The sequence below is a fragment of the Psammomys obesus genome, unplaced genomic scaffold, assembly GCF_907164565.1.
Source record: "Psammomys obesus unplaced genomic scaffold, mPsaObe1.curated_primary_1811, whole genome shotgun sequence".
Taxonomy (NCBI): domain Eukaryota; kingdom Metazoa; phylum Chordata; class Mammalia; order Rodentia; family Muridae; genus Psammomys; species Psammomys obesus.
In genome coordinates, this window is record NW_026587216.1 from 43,951,626 (window position 1) to 43,969,587 (window position 17,962).

The 17,962-nt window shown below is 39.1% G+C and overlaps 1 protein-coding gene across 3 annotated transcripts in view; it reads right to left on the reverse strand.

The window, feature by feature from the left end:
* Positions 1 to 10,374: 10,374 nt before the first annotated feature.
* The window catches only part of Otud6b (OTU deubiquitinase 6B), an 18,089-nt gene continuing 10,501 nt past the window's right edge, over positions 10,375 to 17,962 (reverse strand). For all 3 annotated transcript variants that reach the window (XM_055603522.1, XM_055603523.1, XM_055603524.1), the window contains 3 exons: positions 16,703 to 16,764; positions 13,329 to 13,435; positions 10,375 to 12,575 (listed from right to left, as the gene is read on the reverse strand). In XM_055603522.1, the coding sequence (XP_055459497.1) occupies positions 12,491 to 12,575; positions 13,329 to 13,435; positions 16,703 to 16,764 (254 nt within the window). In that variant the 3' untranslated portion in view covers positions 10,375 to 12,490. The remainder of the gene's footprint in view (positions 12,576 to 13,328; positions 13,436 to 16,702; positions 16,765 to 17,962) is intronic.

Below are 17,962 nucleotides of genomic sequence, written 5' to 3' on the forward strand. Positions count from 1 at the left end.
CACACACACACACACACACACACACACACACACACACACACACACACTCTCACATCCCTAAGAAGATGAATATACACAAGAACTCACACACAAAGAGGAAGCTCTGAAACATCTGTGGCACCGTCCCCTCTCACGTGACTGGTGTGCCCAGAATTGTAGGAGATGGTACCCAAACACTGGGAAATACCACAGAAGCGGGAATGGAGGCACTATACCCTGATCCTGCTTTCTACTGATGTGCCAAACCCAGACAACACTGTCGACTTTGATTCCTTCTTCTGTCATATTTAGCAGGTACCCAGTAGTATAAACACAACCTCCCTACCCTGGTTATCTATGGCTGTGAAACCACGACACAATGATTTAAAACGCTTATTTCTTCACCAGTCTTTGTTTGAGCAAAGCTTATGTTTGCTCCCCTGGTGACCGCTGTAGCAGCACAAAGGCTAGACCAGCAGGAATCAACTGAAGGTTTCCTTCCCCACATCTTGCAAGAGATGCTGTTGTTGACTAAAACCTTCCAGTGTGCGGACTGGACACGCAGCTGGGCTCTAAGTGTGAGCATCTCAAGACAGAAAGCAGGGTGGGAACGTTACCTCCGTGACTTAGCTTCAAGTCAGATCACTTCTAACACAATCTTTTGATTAGAAAGAAGCAAGTCTCTGAGGCCTACCTGTATCTCAAGGGATGCAAATTAAAATCTACTTCTTGACAGCAAGTGAGAAAAACAGAACTATGGTCATGCTTTAAGAACCAACCATAACCCACCCTAATCTTGTATTTTTTTTTTCAATAAAAGTTTGCTCACTTTGAACACTGTACAAAGATAAAAATCCTATGACTGGCTTCTGAAAAAAACATTTGCAAGGCTTAGCCACATAAAAGCATACCCAATTAAGTATTTTTTAACTACTAAATAATATTCTATTATATCTACATAACACTTTTGACCGATCTTTTCTTCTGCTTGAAGGGCATTTGGGCTGTTTCTGCTTTTTGGCTCTTAGATATAACACTGACTGGAGCACTGAACGTATAGCCATTTTCATTTCACTAGGGTATATTTACTTTGGAATTGTTATGTCATACAGTGCCAGCATATACTCCTTTGAGGCACTGGCACACTGTATTTCATGGTGGCTGTACTATTTCACTACAGTAGACAGGCCTACCGACAAGACACTGAAGTTTATTTTTTCATTTAGCATTATTCCTTTCTATCCAATCTGGCAATAATCTAAAAATCTCAAAACAAACAAACAAACACACACTTCAGTGGGTCTTTCAAGCCTTTTAGCACACTCTATCAAGCCAGATCTACAGCCACAGCCGCCTCCAGCATGTGCAGTCTCTAACTCAGCTTTCCCTTTTAAAAACTTGTTATATTTAGTAGGAGGGTGAGAACTGCCACAGCATTCATGTGAAGGTCAGCGGCCAACTTGTGGAAATCCGTTCTGTCCTTCCACCGTCTAAGATCCAGGGGCTGAACTCAGGCCACCAGCTTGGTGGCAAACACCTTTACCTGCTGAGCCACCTCACCAGCCGTCTAGCGTGGTTCCTGGTGAGACTGCTGTGGAATTGTACCATTAAGGTTCTAGCCATCCACTTGGGATCTTTACTCTTCCTGTGTGCTAAACAAACCCATCAGTTTCATCTTCACACTTCCTTTAGTTTCTCAGATTTACCCTCCCTAAAAGACATTTCTCACTTTGAGCATCATTTACTACCTAGAGACGGTATTTGTAATAGTCACATTTTCTACAGAAAGAATGAGACATGGGATTATTAGTGTGGCTTACAGCCTGTGGTCTGACTACTCCAACAATGGCTGTCTCCTAGCATAAAGCCCAAAAATCCAATATTTGCCTGTTAGGTCCACCATGAGGACGGATGTCTTCTTGGTCTTCAGCATATATAGGACTCCTTTAGAAGTAGGTTCTACTACAAGTGAAGAAATAACCTTGACAATAAGAGCAAGCAGGTAAAAAGCAAAAGCTTCCTTCTTCCATGTCCTTTACACAGGCTGCACAGAAGGTGCAGCACAGACTTCAGGTGGGTCTTCCCACCTCAAATGATCCAGTCAAGGAAATCCCTCATAGGAACACCCAAGTAGCTTGGTCTTCACTAATTCCAGATTTGACAACCAAGCATAGCCATTATAATAGGAATGAAATAGTTTATTGTTCAAATTCCCAAAGTCATACTCCTTTATATTTAAATTTTCTTCCTGCTAATCTCTCTCATCCTGACATCATTTTTGACAGGATACTCAGAAAGTCCTTAGCTGGAGCATCCAGTTGGTAACATATGTTCATTTCTCACTGTTAAAGCAAATAGCGTTACCAAACCTTCTGCTATGTAGAAGTTACCTTCCTTTTGGCTTGATACTCTCTTTGGCTCTTTAACTGTTCACCAATAACCTACCACTATGATATATCTCCCAACGATAATCTATACAAGACTCTTCTTAAACTTGAGGCCAACTCCCAAAACTCACTTATGTCTGTTATAGCAGCAAAAGATTTTAATGAGTCAAAAACTAGGCATTGTGAAAAAATATGGGATTTTTTTTTTAACTTACACATGCAATTTAGCACACGAGTGGGACTAAAGAAGATCTGACAGAAGAGGAAATGCGAACTCCGCGTGAATACACTGCAATGAGTCAGCCAGCAGAACCGTAAGTGCACATGGTGCCTTATCAGGAAGGCCTGTCTACAGAAACAGAACCAATCAACTGTACTTGTGTTACATAAGGGGATTCCATAGATTGGGCTGCACACTAGGAGCAAGGCTGTCTTCAAGATGAAGAGGCAGAGGCCAGGGAGCCACTCCGTTTATGGAGTAGGACATCTCAGCTGTCCCAGTCTGACAGGGACAGCTTGAAAGCACTCTGGAAAATTGTTGGTATAGAGCTCACACAGGATTGTCAAAAATGCCGACATCTGATGGCAGAAGAGGGTGGCAGTGAAAGGACCAATAGATGCACTAATGCAGGAAAGAGCTGCAGAGGAAGACAGACATGGCTTTTTTCTAGGCCCTCACTCTTGGAAGATGCAATCCACTTTGAGAGAAGGCCTTGTCCCTCCATTAATCCTCTCTAAAAACATTCTCACAGACGTATCCAAAAATATGCCTATAAAGTGATTCGAAATCTGGTCAAGTTAACATTCAAGATGAACCATAACACCCAGCAAAAAAACTACTGTTTCCCAAGCTGCAACGTAAGATTTCTAAAGTGTGTGTGTGTGTGTGTGTGTGTGTGTGTGTGTGTGTGTGTGTGTCCACAAAGGGTTCTGTGCTAAAATCCTAGCTTTGCTAAGCTGGTTTCAGTACAATGCCACCCTGCTATCATGATCCCACCTGTCTGCTTCTCCTCCCACTGCTAACAACGGAAAGTCACACAGCTTCCCACCTGGACTTCTTCATGTTTACACACCACAGTATCTGATCCAGCTGCCACTGTCCCCACACATCTGTCTTCTCTCCTTCTCTGTCTTGCACAGTGCTGAGGACTGAACTCAAGACTTCACACATATTGGGCAGTTAACAAGTTAACACTGGGCATCCACAGCAGTGCCTATCTTTCTAAAGTAAAATCCGTACATCTGCTGCCCTGGCTCCTTATTGCTTGTCAGTTAAAATACTCGCAGTAGTGAGCTAAAAGTCCCTAAGTCTAATGTCATACCCTATCAGGTCACTCCTTTCACAGCCCTTAGGAGGCCACTTGCAAAGGGTCAGGCACACTTTCCCTTTCCTCATGCTTTTCATTTTGCCCATGGAGCCTCTGTGCTAAGCAGAGCAGTTTCCATAAAACAGACTTTAAACTTCACTTAAGAGTTTGTATTCTTTTCCAAATTCTCCCTTGCTATTATCTACTAAGCCACATTTGAGTGAAAAGTTCCAACAGCATAACTGACAGAGCAGGCACTCAATAGATGTCCATTAAGCTGAGGTGAACCAGCAAAAAACGAGGGTCCAACACTGTTAAAGCGTCAAGAGACTACCCACACTGCCCAAAATGAGTTTACTACTGCTGCTCCAGCCCTCCATGAGGTGCCTTCTGCACTGTGTTAGAGTCAGAGGGAGGGATGGAGACGAGAAGCTGGATTAGAGTTGTGGGTAAGATCGTGACTGAAACTGCCTTTTGTTAGATAACAACTCAGGGTATGAAGGGAGAGGATACATAGGAGGGGTTGGAGGGTATCTGACAAGGTAGGACAGTTCTGCAAGTTCGGGTATATATACATTAGCAACCTACAAAATGGGGCGGAAACACATAGAAGAGCTTGCTCTTTCAGAGTTTTGCGTTTGGACCCGTATCTTAACTACACCCCTATATGTGGGCAGCTGCAAATGAGAGGGTTGCTCAACTGCCTGCTGCAGATCCTTGTGGGATGCTGGCATCCGGAGCCTTCCCAGCAAGCAGAAATCAAACCTTTTGGCAAGAAAACTGAAAAATCATCAGCTTTTCAAAATGCCAGCTTGTGAACCCAGTACAGGACCAAGAAGCTAAAGCTGGATACTAATCCAGACCAGAATTAATAACTTATTATGTGAACTTTACCAAGTCAGTCAAACTGGCTCTATCTCTGTTCTCATCAGTAAAACAACAAGACAGAATATGAGTTTATTCCACAGAGATGCATGGGAAATAGCTAACTAATGGTTATAAATTACTTTGGAAGCACAAAGTGCTATGAGAATGCTAAATTATACATCCTACGATGTCAATGGCCTTAAAGTGAAAACAGCCATTTATTTCACTAATACATAGAAGGCTTGTTCCACTTACTACAACTCTACGATATGAAAATACCTGGCTGATTCTGAATGTAACAAAGGCCTCTGTGACAAATTGACAGATTTTTGAAAGCCAGGAAAATGCATAAAAAAACCAGGAGTTCATAAATACAGATTATGAAAGAAACCAATGCATTTACTTGACTTGTTTTGGCAAGCTTATTCTGTGATTAGAGTGTGGTCTGGGACTTCGGGTACAAGTCTTCAAACTAGCAGATGCTTGATATACTCAGAACTGCAATAGAAATTCTCTGTCCTTTAATAAATAGCATTGGTTTCTCTTGGTTCACTTTTTAAAGCAAATATGGAAACAGAAGGTTTGATATTAGGGCCTTGTACAGCCACAAGCCTGCCTTCCACTGAAAGCCTTACTGATGACTAGCCATGTGGCGTGTGCAAGTAACTCATGTTTCTTCAAGTATCATCCCATTATCTTTACAACAGGGATGAAAACAGCAGACCCTGAACTGAGACGTGAACAGGCCCACGCACGTAAACTATTCAGCACGGCTCCGAGCACAAAGTGAGTGTTCAGGAAGTTCCACTTGCTTTTGTGCAATCTCGTGCACACAATACATCCAGCTCTCCACTGTCATTTAACAAACACGGAGCTGCAAGGTTGACACAGGTGCAGACAGAGGCACACTACATCAAGGACCTGCCCCCCTGCTGCCATCTGTGGAACAGCCTCTTTTGATTCTTTGTCTGGGGAGGTCTTACTGTGACTAGTCTAGAACTCACCCTGGAGATGAGGCTGGGCTTGGACGCACAGAGATCCACCTGCCTCTCCTTCTCAAGTGCTGGTACTAAAGGCGTTTCCCACCACACCTGGCTGTCCAATTCTTTATCCATCACTACTTCATTATATTCATTAAATAGCTGAGTGCTTAAGTTACCCTTCTTAGAGGAGTTCAAGTGAAGAAAGGCTAAATGACAATGCCAGAAATTGATAAAGGACCTCTCATGACTTAGGAGATTGGCTCTCTATGAGCAGTTCATATGATTTAAAAGAGCAAGTCACTGAAGAGAAATACAGAATTACCCATTCTTACTGCTAAGTAAGGTCATTTTTAAAGCTTCATCCCCAAGTATGACCAGCATAGTTACATAACTAAGTACTTTTTTAGTTTCTCTGATAAAGAATGTACCTTTAAACAACTTTCCTTAAGTTCATGAAAGCATCACAAAAACTTATCATCTTGTACTATGTTTTGTTATTTTGCCAATGGGACCAGATTCCAAAGAAGCAATTTAACTACCATCTATTTAGATGAACTGCTCTAACATCTATTTTAAAAACACAGACACATATTTTCTACCAGATATTAAAAACATACACATCAAAAGGAAATAGCCAATAGATTGGAGAGGCAGAAAATAGGACACTGAGATAAAACCAAGACCAATCAATTACTGAACATCTACAGAGGCCAATTAAGGGGAATAAACAAAACAAAATAAGAAGCATCAGAGGGGATGATTAACAGTAGAGCCAAGACTGTGGCTTGGACACTGGGCATGTCTGACTGAGACAAGAAACACAACTTAGCAGACACTAAGCAGATTGCCTGTCCTCCTACAGCAGATAACTATAACCAGGTTCCCACCAAGTGCTGCAAGAGGAAAGCCTGGCTCAGCACCACAACTGTAGTTTTTTTCTTGAAAAGGTGAAAGCAACAAATTTTAAGTGAAATCTTTTTAAACAAGGGCCAAAAAAAGTGTAACTGCTACTACATTCAGCACACCAACTTTAGAGGCTTTAAAGTAGTGTGCAAAAGAGTTATAAACAACACCCTGAAAATAATCAGAAAGGGCTGGGACCACAACAGGGGCCACAGACTTAGAGCCAGCAAAGAGCAGAGCTACAGAAAGAAGCAGGTAATTTCAGAGAGGGAGTGATCCACAGGGTTAAGAGGCAACAGTGTTTTCCACCAAAAATATGAGCACCTGGAGCTTTTAGAAGCATTCTGCACGTGGTGCAGTTACATTCAGACTACTGAGCAAATGTATAAAACTCTAAGGCACACAGACAAACCACTGAGTAATTGTGTCAACATTCAGTAATAATTAAAACAAGTTTTGTCAATTTATCACAGCATACACCAACTATTTCTGAGAAGCACTTGAATATTCATTATGAACTCAGAAAAGGTGTTTTCCAAGTCCATGCTGATTGGTTCAGAATAGCCAGATTTAAAACTCATAGAAGAGTATCATCATAACCAAACCAAACCTGTAACCCTGTCTAAATCAATCAGGATTTCTAAACAAAGTAAATCAAATTTTGAGATATCAGATAAAGAAAAAAAAAAAAAAGCTGCTGTGATTTTTTTTACCTTGTATCACTCTTAGGGCTCATCCTAGTTACCAGAGGCAAGAGTGTAGCCTTCCTTTCCCCTGGCTTCTCAAAGTTCTGATTTATAAACTGTCTTGAGTGTTTAGGTTTCCAAGAGATTAAAATCTTATGGTTGTACCTCCCTTCCCAATGATAAAAGAAAAAGATCACTCATAGAATAACTATTCTCATAAACAAATCACACAGAACATGCTAAAATGCTAAAATTTTTATTTTTATTTTTATTTTTTTTAAGGAATGACAAATTTCCCAGGAAGCCTATAATCTTCTTTTATTATACATCTCTATGTGAGGATGTGTACATGAGTACAATTGTCCTTGGAAGCCAGGACACAAGACCCCTCAAGCTAGAGTTACAGGGAGTTGTGAGCCTCCCCATGTGAGTGCGGAGAATGAAATTTGGTCCTCAGTAATAATAGTGTGAGTCTTAAGCACTGACCCATCCCTCTAGCCACACCTAAGTTTTGATAGTTTTTGTGACAGTGTCAACTTGATTGAACCTAGAATCACCTAGGAGACAGATCTCTGATCAGGCTTCTAAAGACACTAGAAAACCTCTAGACTGATTCATGAAGGTGGGAGGAACTATCTTAAGCAGGAGTGGCATTATTTCATGGGTTAGGTTCTTTGAATCAAAAGAAGACAAGTTCAGCATTAGCATCCATCTTCTCTCTTACCACAGGGCGATGTGACCCACTGCCCTACGGTCCCCTCACCATGCATTGTGAGCAATAGTTCCTGTCACCATCCATTGCCTGGCATGGGCTAAACCCTCAGACTTGTGAGCAAAACAAATTTTTACTTCCTGTTGCTTAAGTATTTTGCTGCATTTTAGAGTTAAGTAATATAGTTCTAGTGGGGACGAACTATTCCTGATTTATAATAAGCAAGAGCTTAAAATTAAGAGTGAAGAACTTGAAATTAAGACTGTCTGATCTCAAACTATCTCCAGTGCATGTGACAAAGCTTAACAACAAGCACTAAGTATTCCAGTCCCTTCTTAAGACTTTGGGATCCTTTCATTTGCCTGAGGACATGTAGGCAATCCAAACTACAGAGTTTATCTGCTGAAGTATCTAAATACTCTCCTCTGCCAATGCCCGGGAAAGAGACAACCCCAAAAACCTCATCCTACAGTGTGAAAACAAGGAGAGACCTCTGCCAACTTGTAAACTGAAGGGCAGTCTAGAAACGTTCTGTTGTTGGAAGAATACCCTAATATGCTTCATTTATCCCGTCGGTAGGGAGTGAAGAACACAGGATTCAAAAACAAACTACTTTTTAACATGGTCACTGTATCTCTTGCAAACTCATACTCTGGAGTTCAGTCATCCCCAGAGCAGTACTGTGCTGGTTGAAACTATAAACAAGGGTGATACAGAAATCACGAGAGCTTAATTTTGCAAGTTATTATTTCAGCAGCCCTCTAGAAAGGCAGTGATGTATTTCACTAAGTAATATTAGCCATCCTAACTATGCTGAAATATGAGACCTATAAACTTCGTGTGGCACATGTGAAGCCAAGGACACCTGTGAAGATTAGTTCTTTCCTTCTGCCATGTCACATACAAAGATAGAACTCGTGTCTTCAGACTCGGTGGCAAACACTTGCACCCACTGAGACATTATAGCTTAATTTCACTGGCCCCTATAGATTTTCTATGAGCACTCTATCAAAAAGCTTTTAGTAATTATTGAGTCTATACACTCCTTATATTTTGAAGATTCACTGAAACCAGCCATTTTCTTCACTGATAAAGGTAAAGTCACAGTTACACAATACAGGCTGAGTCTTCTTTGAAATTCTGGATATTGGATTCTTCAGAATTCCAGACGTTTGCCTACACATACATAATCACCTTGAGAATGGGTCTCATGTCTAAGTAAGAAACTTATCTATGCTTCTTATCTATCATACAGGCCTCCCATAGTCCAAGTAATTATGTATATTAATTTTCCAAGTTTTTGTGCATGAAACCTAAAGCCTAGCAGTATAGGCTTTTCTACTTATGGTGCAAGCGCATTAAGTTCTATTTTGATTACTCAGATTTGGGACTTTCCGGCTAGGGATACCTAAAAAAGGAGAAAGCAAAATGCTCTTGGGTTGTTCCTTTCTCCCTTTCAAATAACGACCAGAAGACTACGGTAAGGTAAAGCAGAAAGCACTCCCTTTGTGAGAAAGCACAATTGTGTATTATCTCTACTCACAGCTTAATGGCAGCTCCTCAGTTCTGTTCTCTCAAGTGATGTCCAAAGTCACTTTGCAAGCATTTAACAAGCACCTATTAAGCTAAATCTTTTAATGCTGTTTAGCAAGAAGTTATTTCTTAGCACTTAAACTAGGGGAAAAAAAACAAATGAAAGTTCTCAGTGTGTAGGCACTAGAAAGAATCATACCTTAACCAGCTTGGCCTGGTGTGAGGGTCTAAAGACATGTGCCTAAGGAGGGTCCACTTAGCTGAGGAAAACAGGTAAGAGGTGAAGTGGGTAAAGCATCTGACTCTGAATAATAGTTCAAAACTGTTCAGTGAGGTGAGGACAAGGGTAGGTGTTAGGTGAAGAGAGAACACGAGTGGGTATTGAGAGAGAAGAGTCGGTGAGTTCAGTGACGAATACAGGGGGGTACTCAGTCAAGAGAAAGCAAGAGTGGAAAGAGCTGATGCTACCAGAGCTTATACATGTAAAACGAACATCTTTAAATAAGATTTCAATCAGGAAAGACTAAATGCATGAAATAAAAAACTGAGAAAACACATTTGCTCATCGAATGTTAAAAACCAAAGTTAAGAAACCAGCAATTACATTCTCAACAATCAATTGATTTGCTCCTTCACTGGCGCATGACACCTGGACAAGGCAGACAGTATCCTAACAATTCTGTTCATGTACCAGTTTTGCCCTTAAAAACAAACAAAACACTGATGAATCTCACTATGTTTTTAGAATTTACTGATCCAAAATAAGCATCCACTGATCCTAAGCTTCTACCTCCTTTCTAAAAGTAGTAGCTTAACTCCCTTACTTTATTATCTCTTTACTTTGCATATGATGATATGCTCATATATTTATTCAAAGTCCCTTAAGTACAAGAACCTGTGATTGCATTATTCTCAATAGGTAAAGAAAAATAAAAGCTAGATAAAGTGCTAAAGCAAGCTGAGTTCTATTTCAGAATTCTGAAACTGTTTAATAAAATGACAATTTGAATACATATATATTGATTCAACTCCTTTATCATTTATTCTTTTTGGCAGACATCAGACATGAGTAAAACTATCTTGCTCACAGTAGTTACACATTCTTTTTTTCACTTTTTACAGGCTGTAAACATATCTGAGTGGATAAAATTCTTAGCTGAAGACCCATTCCAGAATTTTGACATAACAAGTTTCCAATCAGGACTACGGAAAGCTAGTGAGATTCCCATTAGTCCAGCAACAGCAGCAACAAATTTAATTCTCATGTGTTGTTTTCAAATCAACATCCGCCATTTTTAAAAGATTTTTATTTATAACTAAAATGGTAGAAGTTGGCCATACATTTTACTCATAAATATACTGGCCATTTTAAAATAAAACATATAAACAAAAAATAGAAATACATAATTAAGTACATTCAAATTCTTGTTAAAACAACAAAACAATGAGTTATTTTAAAATATCTTTGTTGAAAAAGGAATTTGCAATCGCTCAGTTTCATGTTTGTTACTCGTTAATGCTGATACTTTAATATGAAGATAACATTACTTCAAAATAAATTCAAAGGATTTATTTTACAGCTTCATTCTTTTCATAAACTTCAGAGTTAAAAGATCAAAAGTTACAAAGCAGACACTCTTCAGACATTGTGTAGCAGGCATTATGTCTTCTTCGGCTGGAATGACAGTCAGGGAGCCCCGGCTCTGCTGACCACAGTCTCTGCTAGTTTGCCGCACTGTTACCTGCTTTTAACATCATAAGCCCATTGTTTACTCATAGATGAATACATGGATCAAAGGCCCAAATATTATAAATGTGGTGATGCTTAATCCTCATTATTATTTCTAACTTGGAATAAAACAGGTCAAACTAAAAGGTTTCATTTTCATAATTTGTTTTGTTTTGCTGGTGCTAGAAACTGAACCCTGAGCCTCATGGATGATGAGCAGGTGCTCCAGTAGAGCTCTGTCCCCATCCCATGTACCATTACATAAGTATAGCAGACACACTTGTCAGGGGTACAACTCTCTTACAAAGAGCATTGCTAGAAAATGTTTAAAATCCAGTTACACACGCTTCTGCGCTGATCTTACCATACTGCTCTACACCTTCAACTTTCCACCTATACATACAATAACATAATCAAACATGTGAGTGGGAAAAGTGATACAATACGCAACAAAATAATTTGTAGCCAGGGCTTTCTTGAAACCTACAAGGTCAGCACTGCAGAGATCTGGTTAGGAGGACAGGAAAGACTTAAAAAGAATACAGCCAGGGTCCCTTCTATTACTACAGCCTCACTTTGCACAGGTGAGCAGTGACAGGCTGCTGGGTGCTTCTCAGTGGGACAGGCTCTAGGGAAAGCAAAGCAGCTGAATAATGTTGGGGAAAATGTAGAAGTTCTCAGTGTGAAGAAAACCAAGATACAACACTAACTCCAGCCTCAAGCTAAAAAAAACAGCAAAGCAGGAGTTACAGACTTCTTAAACTACACACACATAAAAAGGAAATCTCCAATTTCTAAGAAAGATTCAAAACAGGTACAATGAACACCTATTTACCACCAATTTTGTTTCATTTCTTTGAACTACACTGATTCTCGTGTAAGTATTCAAAAATTAGTTTCTTCTTAGCAATAGAGATATGCTGCAAAACAAGTGTCATGCCATTGATCCTAGTGAGAACAAAGTCACTGTGATCTCACGCATTTTATAAGCATTAATAAACTTGCTGTCACTACAATATGTTCCTGTGATGACAGAGACCAAGTCTCCATACTTTAAGAAAACTTACACTGAAATACTTACTTCTGAAACATAAAGCTTGGGGCCAAAACTTAAAACAAAATTTATTCCAAATCAGAATGTCCATGATAACTAAAACAAGTGAAAAAAGTAACAGCTTGGTCTATGAATGATGTTCTCCACAGTAGACTTTAAGCTCTCAGAATGTCGCTAAGAGAGCACTGCTGAGAGTTAATCTAATGGACTTCTGAGAAGCCTGTTCTTACGCGCATTCAGAAAACTGATTTAAGGTAGTTATGTTTTTCAGTAGCATTTACAAGAATCTAGCATTTGGTGGGAATATTCAGACTGGTGCACTCTATAAACGTAGTGTAGCATCTTGTAAACTAGCTGCAATTTTCAGTAGCTGAGTTCACCAACCGTGTAACAGAATTATAATGCTCTCCTAAGCCATATGCATGCCTCATGTATCTGAAATGAAAAAATAAAATGTAATTTGATGAGTTATTTACTATCTATACATAGTATACAGACATATGACTAAGCACTCTGAATGTCTCCGTTCACAGATATCATTAATTGACTATTATGAGCATGTTCATTAATAGTTCACCATCATGTGATGAGTACTGCCAGTTAGCAAGTAGTCCAATCTCTAGAGGCACAAAGGCTAAGATGCTGAGTGTTCAATGAGCTCAACGTATCATTAAAGTCCAAACCATTAGTGGTAAGGATAGCTAACAAACATAAACATGCACACACGCGCGCGTGCGCGCGCACACACACACACACACACACACACACACACACACACACATGCAAGCAAACAAAAAAACTACAGAAGTAAATCCTCCATGCCAAATGTGAAGGGCCAACTCTCTATCACGCAAATACATTCACAACATGAAGGGCTATTTGAATAATTCCACCTTTTGTGCCAGTTTAAACTTAGTGCTGTTAATGTAAGACTGGGAAAAACAAAAATCTAGTTTTAAAATCTCACAGCCTTTTAAAAGAACTTTATTCTCAGCTCATGCCAAAAAAAGGGGGTCAATAGTCTTAAGCAATTATGTGAATCACACATTTTGATGCTTCCTAGTTCTATGACTGCCTTTAACATAAACAGAAATAATTAACTAATTATAGCATTTTTCTTAGTATGTATAAGAAAATGTTTTTTTCTTAAATATGAAAAATGAAACAGTAAAACTTCTGGGTACTTACACCAGCACTAAAGGGCTCCTTGGATATTCTTCACCAACTACAATAGGAGGAGCATCTGCCTGTAGTACCTCAATTGGTGTTTGTAAAATGTGAGACAGAGCTCTCAGCTACAGGAGAAAAAAATGGATTAGCAACAAAAACAAAAATGTAAATCTTATTCAGATCACAAATTACTGAATTACATACACAGAACACGGCAACCAGTTAGAGCAACGATGTCTCTGTTCATATCAGATGAGTGAACATTTACTATTTGGTTAATTGATGAAAAGATGGATGATAGATAGATAGACAAATTGTACATCAATGGCAGAAGTTTCTCAACCTTGGACACACAATAGCATTGTAAAATACCAATGTCAAACTTGGTGAAGTGTAGACTGTGCTTATTACAGTCTCGTAGATGAAAACATTCCATCTTTCATAATGCTGCAATTTTTCAAGTACTCGTGGCTGAACATCAGACCAAATTGTTACCAGCCACAGGAAAGGAAATAGGGTCTGGCAAAACATGAGATTTGCTTTCAAAAGCTTCTCAGATGACGCTGATGCAGTCAGTATCAAGAACCACTACTTTATAACTTTCAGCAGGAACAAGGTAAGTATAAGTATGTGAATTATTCTGCCCTGTGCTAGAATCTCCATCTGGTCAGCATGCCATGCTACTTTAACTTTATAACACACAGTATAAACTTAGAGCTTAAAGCCTAATGAATAGCAGCAACTACTAAAAGTAATGCTAATGACTACTGGCATACTATGACCATGCATTATAACAACGTATACATTTCACGTGGATTAATTCAGCCAGTCTTCATAACCACTTTATGGAACAGATACTGGTAAGTTATCTATTATTGTTTCGTTTCTGTAAAGTGGGGGTGCTTATTTGTTTGCTGATGTTGCTTTAACACAATGTCTCACCATGTAGCCCAGCTAATTAGAAACATACTATGTAGACCAGGCTGGCGTCAACTTGCAGAGTCCTCCTGCCTCTGCCTCCCAAGTACTAGTGTTACAAGCGTGAGCCATTATACTCACTTTTTTAACACCTAGAATCTGGTAAAAGGATGTTAAAAGACTTCTCTGGGTCAAACAGAAAATTAACTAACCAGCTGTGTGCAGTGGCACACCCCTGTAATCCCAGCACTCACGGAGGCAGAGGCAGGCAGATCTCTGTGAGTTCGAGTCCAGCCTGGTCTATAAAAGCGAATCCAGGACAGTCAAGGCTACACAAAAAAAACTCTGTTTGGAAAAACCAAAAAGAAAAAAAATTAAATAACCGATGCTGAACTGAGAAAGCTGATTCTAGATAGAACCTGAGTTCATAACGAAATCCATCCTGGCAGCCTTCCAACATAAATTGCTAATTTATACATCTGCCCCAATTACAAAACTTATGCCACAAACAGAACCTTTAGGTTTTGAAAGAATGTTAAAATTTACTTCAAGAATAAACGTAGAAAGAATTCTATGCTACACAAAAATATAAACAAAATCCCATATTTTTTTGCAAAATGTTCCTTTGAAACACATTTTTAAATATTTTTCTTTTTTCTTTTGTTTTTCGAGCAAGGGTTTCTCTGTATAGCCTTGGCTGTACTGGACTCAGTTTGTAGACCAGGCTGGCCTGGAAATCAAAAAGATACACCTGCCTCTGCTTCCCAGAATTATTACACGCAAACTTGGCTAATTGTTTTTTTTGTTTGTTTGTTTTTGTTTTTAAACTAAGCAAAGCAATAGCAATGTCTTCAAAAAAGCCATATGGTAGGGCTGGTGAGATGGTATAGCAGATAAGGACTTCGCCTCTACCCTGACAACTTGACCTTAATCTCTGAGAGCCACAAGAGCACTGTGGCACACCCAGAACCACATACACCCTGTAAGATTTTCTTTTGGCTTTGGTTTTAATCGATAATATATATTGATCCCACTGTAAAAACAACAACTTATATTTCAAAGGAACTCATAAGTAATAAATGAGCAAACACCCTTCCAAAGATAATCTTAAAAACTGCCTCAATTAAATATCTCAGTTTAACAGAGTTAAGCACCCAATACCATCATATCTTAGTGAAGCTTTTAAGGTACTTCAAAAGTCTCTTTATTCCTGTCATTATAAAGCTAATGAAACATTTGTGAATTGGGAGATAAAACTAATGGGGATGGTTCCCTCTGGTGGAGAGGTCCAACTACAGCACTGGATTTAAAAATTGCAAAGGAACATTTATATCTCATCTTCACACAACAGTTTAAAGAGTCTTCTGAGGCACAGACTGCTGAAGACAACTAATTACCTTCACACAATACCTACACTGCTGGAGTCATTCATCTGGCATCTTAGTTCAAACTCTACCATGCACTAACAGCAGTCTGCCTTTCACTTCAAAACTAGAGGTCAAGAAGTTGGAGACTTATCTAAGGCACAGAAGATAAGTCAGGACATGAGCCTAAGACTGGCCTTCTCATCCTTTCTCTACCACCTCAGAATGCTTGTCACCACCAGGCCTAATTTGGATACTTTGTTGTAGTAAAACATGGTTAACAGTAAATTTTAAAAATCAGAGCTCAAAGAAATTATATTAAGTTTCCATGTGTGTCTGAATATATTGCTTTCTTATACAATGTCAATGCATCAACTTAACCCACTATTGAGGAATTCAACAGATAATTATAACAGATGTGTTAAGATAAGTCTTATACAAAATACAATTTTTATTTTGCATAGCCTAGGCTGGTCTTAACTCTTCATTATCTGGCCTCAGTCGCCCTAATGATGGGATTACACACACATAAGGCCAATGCTGGCTCATTTCTATTTCTGATATAAAGGAGAATTTATTTTCCCAACATAGAACTACCACTTAGGTAAAAATTTACTTTCATGAAATAAAATCTACAATTTTCCTTTTTTCTTCTTTTTAAAACAGGGTATCCCTATGTAACTCAGGCTAGCATCCAAGACTGCCTAACAATTTTTGCCTGGACTACAGATGTGCACTGCCACACCAAGGAAATCTTTTTTTTTTTTTTTTTTTAAATACAGAAAATCAAAAGATTGGCAGTAGAAGCATCACAAATGAAACCAAACAGACCCAACAGCAGCTTCTATTAAGTCACAAATCCAACTCAGGGCTAGTTATAATGAAATTGTGGTTCACTTACCCAAAGGTACATGGTCTAATGATAGACATAAAAATGTGTAACTGTTTCTTTCTCAAGAGAAAAGTGGCAAATGTAGAGAAAAAAAAAAAAAAAAAAAAAAAAAGGCATCATCAAAGAGAAACTAGACTTGGCTGAAAAACAAGTGAAAATGACAAGTGTGCTTCTGAGTTAATTTAATAGCCTAAATTACTATGGACTTTCAAGCTTACCTCAAGCTGACCGCCCCATGCAGCTGTGTTCACAATATCTTCACAGTACTTTCCAAACTCTTCTGTGGAAAACAGATCAAAATAACTTTCACAATCTAATTAGACAATGTCAGTTGTAGCTCCCACCATCCTGGGTGAAGCAGCCAAGTCAAGAACATCTCCTTCCTGCTTCACCTCCCTTTAGCATTTAGTCTACATCCCAGAAGTACATTAGACACAAGCTCTCCAACTTGCCACCATCTTTCTATGCAAGAATAACGCATTTCCACTTCTCACCTTTAACCTGAAACCGAGGCATATGTAATTAACTTCCTTAGACAATGACTAAGAGTATCAAGAATAACTTTCATGACAAGTGTTCTAAAGCCAGGGAAGTGTGGCATATAAAATGCCACACGAGGTTAAAATATGTAGCACCTCTCTATACTGAGGCTTACTGTAAGCGCCTATACACAGTGAAAGCACAAATGAGTTTAATCTCCAAATAGTTTCTCTGCTTGTCATTTTATATATCTTTACATTTTACATATCTTTACATTTTGTGTATCTTTACATCAGTGTCACTTTTGGCTAAGGAAGAGATTTTTCTGAATGGGTCCTGACAAAAATAAAAGGCCTAATCTCTGAATTTACAACAGGCATATCATGGCACATATACACTTTGAAATGCAGCTTATTAAAATGGGCTAAACAAGAGATGGTTCAGTGCTTACAAGCATTTCTTGTTCTCCCAGAGAACCCAGAGTTAAATTCCCAGCACCTATGAAAAAGTTCACATCTGTCTCTAACTCCCGTTACACTATCCTCTTCTGGTCTCCAAGGAAGTAAGAAGCACACACCGTGCACACACACAAATGCAGGCAAAACATCCATACACGTAAAATAACAATAAAACCAGACCAAACAGAATTCCTGTCCAAGAATGGGAAGAGAAGCTAGAACTGATCTTTCTTAATCTCCATTAATGTGTTCATCTCTATTAGTATTGGGTCTTCATTTTTCAAAACACTGCCTATAATTCATACATGTTGGCCTTCAATAAAAACTGACTGAATGGACTAAAACTTTTGTCTTTTTCTTAGTTGCAACATGAATTAAATGCTCTACCACCAGCAGAGATGGGCAGACAAATTTAAGAACTGTGATACGTGAAGTCACACCTGAGAGCTATCCAGATACCTAGCAGGCCATACTCCCCACAAGTGACCCACTAAGAATTGTGATGCGTGAAGTCACACCTGAGAGCTATCCAGATACCTA